The sequence below is a fragment of the Sinocyclocheilus anshuiensis genome, unplaced genomic scaffold (genome assembly GCF_001515605.1).
Source record: "Sinocyclocheilus anshuiensis isolate Anshui unplaced genomic scaffold, SAMN03320099.WGS_v1.1 scaffold528, whole genome shotgun sequence".
NCBI lineage: Eukaryota > Metazoa > Chordata > Actinopteri > Cypriniformes > Cyprinidae > Sinocyclocheilus > Sinocyclocheilus anshuiensis.
This window is the reverse complement of record NW_015558590.1, coordinates 327,652-337,944: the sequence shown is the minus strand read 5'-3', so window position 1 is coordinate 337,944 and position 10,293 is coordinate 327,652. Positions and strand designations below refer to the sequence as shown.

Below are 10,293 nucleotides of genomic sequence, written 5' to 3'. Positions count from 1 at the left end.
GTAACTCCCGAACCCCGGGGGCTATCCACGCGGAGGTGGTCTCATTCGAAAGAGGGCCTCGAGACGTACACTCGATTCGCGTTCGAGAGGGTTCCTTGAGCTGAAGAGATCCCCCGAATTTGGTGCGGATTCACCGCGCCGTTACGGAGATATGGCCGTTCAGAGTTTCAGTGGTTTTCCATAGACTTAAGCTTTAAAGCGTTTCATCCAGGTCGCCAGTAGCAAACAATGGAGCGCGCTCTGCTGGACAAACTAAGTAATTACACCATTTCAAGCATTTTATCTGCATTATATGTTCTGCAAAAAAAAATTTCATATCGGCGGCATATTCGCCGATACCGATATATCAGCGACAGGCTCATATCGGCCGATAATATCAGCAAAACGATATACCGGTCGGGCTCTAGTTCTGACCTTTAAATTAAAACATACTCATGATTTTATGACATTGATACTGCTTTGTTTATTCAGAAACACAAGTTTCTTAGTGATATTTTGTGTATTTTACTTTCATTTTGTTACAAGTAGGCCAACAGCACCCCCCTGTATGTAAATACAACCCCTCACCAGACAGGCATTAGGACCCGGGGGAAGCTGCCACTAGTGACTGTTGACTATCACACACCGAACGCATCATCTTGTACGTGCATTCTCAAATTAAATTTCCTTTTATCGGCAAGACATATCGGCATTATTTTTAATATCGGACCGATGCCGATATTTACATTTCAAGCCATTATCGGCCGATTCCGATATCGGTTCAATAATATCGTGCATCCCTAATACATTTATATTATAAAGCACATTTATATAAAATGTGGATGTATATCACGAGAATCATTTTTGATTCGTTCATTACCCTGTATTCAAAATCAGAGAACTCTCTTCCTCCTTGACTTCCTCTGAATGCCCCTCTGAAGCCACTTCCACCAGGGTGAGAGCCGAACGACCCCCATCCGGCTTCGCGGCCCCGGCCCCCTCTGAAGCCCATGCCACCGCGACCTCTGAAGCCTCCGCGGCCCCGCCGCAACGGGAGGCCAAATGTCTCTGCGTTCATCCTCCGCTCCGTCGCCCAGGTCTGCCTCCTCTCTCTTAATTAAATGATGAAAATTACAAATTTTTCGTTGCACGTTTCTACACAAACTGAGGCTACTTCCAATAAGTGCTGGCTTCTGCTGTACTCACCGGGGGAAACCGGACCCTCCAAACCTCTCCTTCCTGTTTAAAATCAGGTACAATGACAAGATTTATGAACTTGTTCATATTAAAGGTTTAGGCTCATATTATTAAAGGTGTGCTGGATGTGATGTGACCTTGTGTCGTCACAGGAGATGTTGTCAAAAAAGGATTTGGATTTATCGTAGTAGCATTTTGGTCTGAGAGGATCTTCCTCATCAACGTTTCCTTCGTTGTTCTGAGTGTCGACCCCTGAATCACCCTTATCCTCGCCATTCAAAGCTTTATCGCACTTCTCATCTGACCAAACATATACAGTTAATACACAGAGAAATATACCTGCATTTTTCTCTAGACTACAGTATGAGAATGCCATCTGCTGTGAAATTGAGCTCTATACTGAATGTGTGTACTTAAAAATTATGTGTAAAAAAACAAAACACCTGTACTTGCAGAAAAGAGAATAATAATAATAAAGAAGAATACACTTTTTTATAATTTTAACTTATTTCATATTAGATTTTAAGTTAATAACAACTTTAATTCCAGCTTAATCATTATAAATGTGTAATTACAAATGTATTTAAATACATGACATACAAGATTCAACAGAAATGGAATTCAAGTATTTATTTTAGTTTACCATAAATGATTTTCAGTACATTCGTCAGTACTACTTGGGTCCAAAAAAAAAAAAAAAAGCACTCTCGTTATACTAATTGCATTTTGCAAACTTAAGCTATAATACATTTCCATTTAATTGCATTTAATAAGCAGTTAAGTGCAAGAAAACATTACATTCAGTTTGTACTAAAGAATATTCTTTCAAAGTATATTAGGTTACACTTTATTTTAAGGTGTCCTTGTTACAGTGTAATTTTACATTTAAGTACTGAGTGATATTAATTGACTACATTTACTTACCGTATTGACCCGAATATAAGAATGTTTTTTTCTTGGAAATACATCTGAAAAAACGCAGTCGTCTTATATTCGGGGTCTAGACTTTGACATGTCAATAATACACCCACAACAATAGGTGGCGCCAAATACGCATAAAACGAGTGTGCCATGAAATACGTAATGTAATGCGTGTTGTAAAGATCGCGAATAAAAACAAAAGATTAAGAAAACCTTACAGCTGCATGAGTCGTGACTCAAAAGGTACATCTGGAAAAAGGGGGGTCGTCTTATAATCAGGGTCGTCTTATATTTGGGCCAATACGGTACTATATTGTTAGGGTTACTTGCATGTAATTATGCATAATTTATTGTTATTATAATAGTAAGTACATGTAACGTGAAACAAGGATACCTTAAAATAAAGTGTTACCGTATATTTTCTCTTTTTAAAAGTATGCTAACATGTAGTTTATCAGCTGATCTTGCATATTTGGTAACCTGTTTGTACCTTTCAGTTTGAGTTTGCTCTGGAACTCTTTGTCAATCTCGTCTTTGTTGAACTGAGCATTGGCGCTCTCAAAGTCAAAGTCTTTCTCAAACTTCATGGGTCCTTCTCTTCGCACAGGGAACCGTCCTCTACCACGATGACCCCCGGCCCAACCGCGGCGCGCAGCAGGAGGACCACCACCTGAGCAGAACAAACACACGAGTATAGCTCTAGATACAAATACATTGTCATAAACACATAAAATACACATTTATAAACGTCACAAAAAATAATTAATTTAAGCATGCTGTGACATTCAGTTGCTAATAATATAAATGTAAAATGTCTATTCTCACAGACTTTAGTTAAGTTTAGTTGTCGGTGAGCAGAAAAAAGCTTCTAAGTTTATTTAGAAGTAATCAAGCTAAATTAAAACAAGCACAACTTGTGTGAAAACAGTCACCTAAGAATCCTAAGAACGCAGAGGCCTTTTCACACAGAGGAGATATGAGCAAATTCAGCATATTGAGTGAATCTCATTAAAACATACTCAGGTCACCATTCCACCAAAATAAAAAACAATATGGGTGCTCAATATGGGTGCAATAGGCGCTCTCCCGCTACAGTTTTAATTAACATCAGCAGATTGGTAAAGTACAAGTGCTACAATTTTAATTACATAACATTAAAATGAGACCTTTTAACTTTTTTTGCACATTACAATTATGAGACTTCCGGGGGAAACTTTCTTATTTAGTGAAAATGTCACACGTGAAGCCTACTGGTCCAAAAAAACAGGTTTCTTAAATGCATTTGTTCTTTTTAATGGTAGGGTGAAACACACTCATCAGGTTGCATGAGATTCACCAATCAGAAGTTCCTCTATAAGAAAGGAGCTTGCTAAAAGCCACTGTGTGGATGCGTGTGAAATACAGATGGACGAAGCTCTTATAAGAATCATGCAGTTTTAGCATCCAACAGCACAACAAAACTGCGGTGAAAGGCTTTTCAGCAGACGTGTTATAACCTGCAAGCCGTTTAGAAGTGTCCCTGTTTCCTCCTCTGGACTGACTGGACTCTGGTACGCTTGGTTTCGGGACATCGGTGCCTGGGAGAGTATAACTCTTTAAAACACATTAAGCTGTACCAAATCCTTGTAGCAGAACACTAGTATTGTTCATACAGTGTCATGTTTCTCTATTCTTAATATTGTTCCTTTTCTGAGAAGCCCTAATAAAAGGCCTGTAATTCCTAAAAGACTACACCGAATACATTACCTTTGTCAAGTGGCTCCGTGAACAGCCCGAGTCATAGGCTGCATCTTAAAAACTACCTACCTGTCCTGGACAGCAAACTTGGGCATCGGAGGTCCAAACATTATTGTAGTACCACTAACGTTCTCATTCAGTTTTTAAAACTGGAATGACGAATTAAATGGCCATGGGTGTTAAAATATGTTCTCCAAAACTATGAGTTAAATACGTGATTCACTATCGGCACATTTCAGATGAAGTCAGACATGGGAATACCCAAACTGACTTCCCATTTGAGTCCTCATTGTGTTAGTCATAGGGTGACCATACGGGCCATTTTTACGGGACGCGTCCTTGCTATAGAGAGCAGAGCCGATGGCTCCTTATGCTTTCGAATCGCTCTCGCGGTACTTTGGTGTCATTCAATGATCGGTGCGCAGCGACGCTTCAAGTCGAACAAACGAACAAACACGTGCGCGTATTTGCATCGCTTTGATCGCTCTCTGTAGATCTAACCTTCTCACGCGCCACGATTGGTCGATTATATACAATACCTGCATGTTATTGGTCAAACATACTTTGGATGTTTTAGGCAATATAAAAATCCTGGCCAGGACGTGTCCTGATTGAACAGCACATATGGCCACCCTAGTTAGTCATCACACATCATGGTCACATGAAGAGACGGAGTTCAAATTCTGGGGGCAGTTCACAAGCCAACAAGAGCAAATCCCGTTAGGGGCCGATTACACAGAGCCCATTTTTCCATGCCAATGTGCTATTTATCCTTTGTTTTTCTATGTAAACAAATGCTAGTTGGATGTGTATGTCCGTTGTGCTCGCATCTTTTGCAGCATCTCGCACATGAGCGCCGCAAAGGAGGCACTCATAGTGGCTATGTCTGGATACCCTGAATTATGTAACATTTCTTCAAGCGATTATGACAACCTGTTTCTTAAAAAAAAAAGAGCCTGATATTCTCTATCAATTCTACTGCTTGGCTATTTTCTGTTATTTCCGTTATTGCATCGTGTCTCATGGTCTGCGCTGGTTTTTTTTTTTGTTTTTTTTGTTTTAAGCATTCTCAAGTGCTGAGTCTCACATTTTTAGACGCTAAGACGCATTCTGTGTGAACGGCCCCTTAAAGGGTTAGTTCACCCCAAAATGAAAATTCTGTCATTAATTACTCACCCTCATGTCGTTCCAAACACATAAGACCTTTGTTCATCTTCGGACACAAATTAAGATATTTTTGATGAAATCTGAGAGCTCTCTGATCCTCCCATAGACAGCAACACAACTGCAATGTTCCCAGGTCCAGACACGTAGCAAAGACATCGAGAATACTTTTTGTGCGCAAAGGAAACTAAAATAATTTCTTCAACAATTCTTCTCCCCGAGTGAACGTCTTCCGCCATTTTGGAGAGTACCATGGCACATGTGCGCGCTTTCTCCAGAACATTATCAGCGCTGTTTGCGTTCAGCATGAGCATATTTTCTCCGGAACGAGAGAAACCCTTTAAGCATCATTTGGAAAAGTGGTAACTGAACTGCAACACTTCGGTCTTGAGCAGCAAGTTGGCATCTGGATTTATTCTCACCTCTAGTCTGTTCTGTGAGGTCCACAGGCGTCTGTGTGTTGGTGGAGGCTGCGCGAGTCTCCACGGGGCTCTTGCGAGCCACGGCTGTGGGAGCAGGTGCTGATGAGGCAGCAGGTTCCGCTGGGGGGTTCTTTAGCAGAGGGTCCAGAGCCAGATTGGTGTGATCTGTATAAAAATAATGGTGAAAGTTAAGAGAGTCTAATGTAATCTACAGTTTACAGTGAAAAGGCTAAGAACTGCAGCCACCCTGATGTGAGGAAATCAGTGCTGGTTAGAAGATGAAATCTTGTGAAATGTGTTAAGTCATTTATTGATTATTCCGAGGTCACCACAATCCAGACACGCACTCAACTGTAAAGTACTTGGAGAAATTTTAAATCAAAGTTTCAAAAGACACACAGTGGCCATGTACACACAGCAGCTAAACACCGTTGTCCTAGAGGGCTTAAACCAGCTTCTGTTCAGGAGCGACAACAGAAAACTTCAGGTCCTGACAACCAAACTTACATTACATTTGCAGTGCAAATTTAAATAAGAGTGCAAAGAACCAAACTTTAGAAGTAGTTCACACATTTTGACTTATGACTTTTGACCTACAGGGACATGTCACAGAGGCTAACGTCATTACACAATCATGGTGGAAGTGGCTTCCTAGTGCACTAGTAGCTCCAACAGAATGGCCACCTAAACCAAGGAACATCACAGGAAACCCAAGCACTGAAAGGAATAGTCTTGGCACCACCAACAATGGAGACAACCCAGCCTAATGGTGGATAGCTCTGGACCCCAAGGTCCCGCAGAGTTTTGTGGTCTATACAAATGCCCACAATGTGTGATGATGACTAACACAATGAATCAAACACACCCACTTGGAATTTTGAAGTAAACCTGAAAACTTTCTGGAGTGTTTGATTAGGGGTGCAGCTCAACTCGGCAGGACATTGCACACCTTGAGGGCCAGAGCTAATTAATTTATAATAATTTATGCATTTAGCAGACGCTTGCGACTTACAGTGCATTCAGGCTATAAATTTTTTACCAGTATGTGTGTTCCCTGGGAATCGAACCCACAACCTTTTGCGCTGCTAACGCAATGCTCTACCACTGAGCCACAGGAATACTTCCACACTAGCCACAGTTGCCCATCCCTGATCCAGCCCAATGACAGAAGTCATAGCCTAAGCAAATGTGAGAAACCTGGGAAGAGGTACGATGGAAAGTAGGAGCTTCAAGGATAATGGACAAGGTAGGTCCTCCCACCTTGAAGATGATAACATTACTGCATAAGGCTGGAGACTAGGGCTGTCGCGATTTGTCGATGCTATTCGACTATTCGATTTTTTAAAAATCCTCTGCTTCATTTTGCCTGCGTCGACTAACCAGCAAAATACCGGAAGTGGCGCATTTTACGGACGAGAATCCATAAAACATTATTAGACTGTTTTCCAAGGCCTCATGATATATTAAACCCATTTAAAAATCATAATTAAGCATAACGGTGAATTCACAAACGCTACGATTTAATTAAATAATTATATGTGATGCCGTTATAGGTTACGTACGTGCGTCTCACAGCGGCTCCGTTCACAGTAAATGCTGTTCCACAGGAACTGTTATCATTTACATATGTGGAGCGGCTCAAACTCCATCTCTGCGTGTTGTTGTGAGTTTGGGTTTATTATAACGTTCACCTGGGAACGCAATGTGCGCCATTTCATCAGATTTGTAAGGTAAATCGTTTATAAATCCACGCAAACACAGGAGAATACATTATCATCTTGCAGTTTCAAAAGAACAGCTCAAACCCTCACTCTTGAGTTTACACGTTTTGATGTCCACATATTCATTCAATTACAGTGGCTATAGCATTTCTGTCCTAAAGAAATGGCAAAATATTAAAGATTAAGTGGACATTTGATTTAAATGATGCTTGGTAAATATTAAACAAGTATTAGATCGCACAGTAATGTGTAAAACACTGCTCCGGGTGTGTGTTCACGGTGTGTGTGTGTTCACTGCTGTGTGTGTGCACTTTGGATGGGATAAATGCAGAGCACTAATTCCTAGTATGGGTCACCATACTTGGCCACATGTCACGTCACGTCACGTAAAAACAATCGTCAGGCCGTTGGTGCCCCCTGTAGGCCTTTGTTGTAATGCGTACTGTACATTAGCTCTATTCACCGATCTATAACAGAGATTATATTATATAATTTTATGATTACATATAGATCAGTGGCTCTATTACATTATAATACAGTATTTTAACAGTTTTGTTCAATAAAACCATGTGATATCTTGCTTTTGATACTTTATTTGAACTAATTATTATTGCCTCATTGCTATTGTATATGTATTTTAAGTAAATTTAAAGGCTATTGTTCACTTAACCTACATCTATTTTTATTACCACAAAAATGTATTATAATATGTTATTATTAGTAGACCAGAACATGTGGACATGTTGTTATTCTTACACTATAATACTGAACTTTGATTTCAGTGATTTGGACTATGAGATGGACACTTGCTTCTTGCACTCTATGTTGCACTTTACTTTTGCTTTAAAAAAAGGATTTCATAGAAATTTGGATTTCATTTGGAGTTTCACTACTGAAGTCCGCTGTTAATTTTTTTTCATCATGCTGGAGATGTCTGTTTAAATCTGTTGTTTACACATTTCTAAGTGTACTTTTAATACTTAAAATTGTTAATAATAATAACAACATTTTAATACTTGATTCTAGTGGACTCTAAACACTGCATTTATTTAATGTGAAAACCCAACTGTTGGGGTTAATTGAAATTGTTTTTCCCCTTTGTAGTTGCACTCACAGCTATAATGAACAGAAGCCTAGAACATGTGGATATATTGACATTAAGAACATGCTGACTTTCTCAAACTTTTGTAATTTTCTTTTTATTTCATTTTTATTAGGTTTGTTTAAATTTTTACTCTTTTAGTTTTACATTTCGTCAATGGCTTGTTTACATTTATACTTTTTTATGGTACACTACAGAATGGCAAAGTTGAAAGTTCAATAAAATTGTTGGGTTTTTTTGTGGGAAATTAATCGTTTAGATTAATCTATGAATCGATAAATTAGTCGATAGATTAATCGAAATAAAAATAGTCGTTAGTCGCAGCCCTACTGGAGACTTTTTCAAGCTTTTCTATTTAGGGTGGTCTACAATGCCCTCTAATCCCTGGAGAATTTGCACAGGTGGTGATTGTGAAAAGTCTCGGTTTGCAAACGCAGTAGAGTAAAGGGGCCTCAAAGGCACACATCCTGTCAGGTTGCAAGGCAGCAGTGACCCAGGGAAAGTACAGGTGGTGCCATGATAAAGTATCGATGCTCACAGGCATTCTGAAGCAGGACAAGATGAAGCACACAATCAGGACATTAAGTAATGCGCAAGTCACTTATCCCCATTTTGCACCAAGGCCAAATGTGCTAAACTGTGCCCACAGGTGTGGAGATGTACCTAGGTGGAAAGTTTTAATACTCTGATCTAGGGGTGGGTGATATACTGGTAGACACGATTAACCGGTAGAAAATTATCAACCGTTAGAAATTTGACTATTGTGTCTATCACGGTTACACGCTCATGTGATGTTGCTGTGCTACGTGGTCATGAAAACGTATCGTTTGCACTACGGCTGCACAATATATCGTTTCAGCATCGATATCGCGATGTGCACAGTCGCAATAGTCACATTGCAGGATGTACAATGTTTAGTATACTGATCGTTATATTTATACTGATTTTTTTCTTTGCTCACACACAGACACGGTGTCTACACCAGACGTGACAGCTGTACAGAGATACCCATTTTAAATAAATTTAGTAGCAGTGCTACTGCAAAGGATTTTCAGTGCTGGAAATCCATTAATCCTTTGTTGAAACTTCCGCGTCGTCTCGGAGAGCGCAGGTCACAGTCGCTTAGCAACCGCTGACGCCACGAAAGCGCAAGCTCCCGAGTGCTTTGGAAAGGAGAAAGCAGCGCAGCTGGCGTTTTCCACGTGTTTTAGGCGCGACATGTGAACATCCCCAAAGTCTGTCTACACTGGACGCGACAAAGCGACCGTTACATATTTGAACTTTATGTCAGTACGTCATAAATAGAACGAGGCATCAGTTTACAGTCGGGATTTGTCGTGTCGCGCACAGATGCACGTAAACACTGATTTCTGTTCACTTCTGCGTCTATTTGTGCCTGAAATACTGTGCTCTGCAAGTATCCTTGTAAACACCGATGCTTATGGCTTAGGTGAAGGTAAACAATTGAGAAAGAAAATGGATGTGTAACAGTATATTGGTTCACAGCAGTTTAATGTTCCTGTTGCTGTCTCTGTCATGAACGTTAATCAAACAACAAAACACAAAGAAAAATCACTTTTGTAGCTTTAACACAGATTTGTTAGATTTAATTTATAGTGAAAATTATGCAGTGTTATTTTACATTTGATTATTCAATTTCTGTACCTGAATACTGTTAAAGACTTACCTGAAAAATATAAAGCACTGCTTATTTAATTTGTATCCTTGTTGTTATTTATCTATGCTTGTAATTTGTTTATTTTCTATGCTGATTTACACGCCTACAAAATCACCCCAATCATTGATTAATTTTTTTCCAAATAGAGCTATTGAAGTCATCTGATTTATTTTTTATATCGCAATATATATCCCAGAAAAAAAAAGAATCGCAATGTGAGTTTTTTTCCAATATAGTTTGCACACGTTTTTAAGCATTGCAGTTTAACCCTCTCGGGTCGACAAACGTGCTGGTGCGTTTTGTTGCATTTTTTTTTAAAGCCCCTAAAGGAACTTAAAGGGGTCATATGATGCGATTTCAATTTTTCCTTTC

General features: G+C 39.6%; 1 protein-coding gene across 2 annotated transcripts in view; it reads right to left on the bottom strand.

Moving 5' to 3' along the window:
* Positions 1–10,293, bottom strand: part of LOC107679971 (protein LSM14 homolog A-like) — a 31,486-nt gene that overhangs the window by 5,228 nt on the left and 15,965 nt on the right. Inside the window, exons 4-9 of one of the 2 annotated variants that reach the window (XM_016475705.1) lie at positions 5,421–5,585; positions 3,594–3,674; positions 2,588–2,767; positions 1,314–1,476; positions 1,186–1,218; positions 860–1,091 (exon numbers count right to left, since the gene is read on the bottom strand). In XM_016475705.1, coding sequence (XP_016331191.1) covers positions 860–1,091; positions 1,186–1,218; positions 1,314–1,476; positions 2,588–2,767; positions 3,594–3,674; positions 5,421–5,585 — 854 coding nt within the window. The remainder of the gene's footprint in view (positions 1–859; positions 1,092–1,185; positions 1,219–1,313; positions 1,477–2,587; positions 2,768–3,593; positions 3,675–5,420; positions 5,586–10,293) is intronic. The other variant, XM_016475706.1, reaches the window with a different exon arrangement.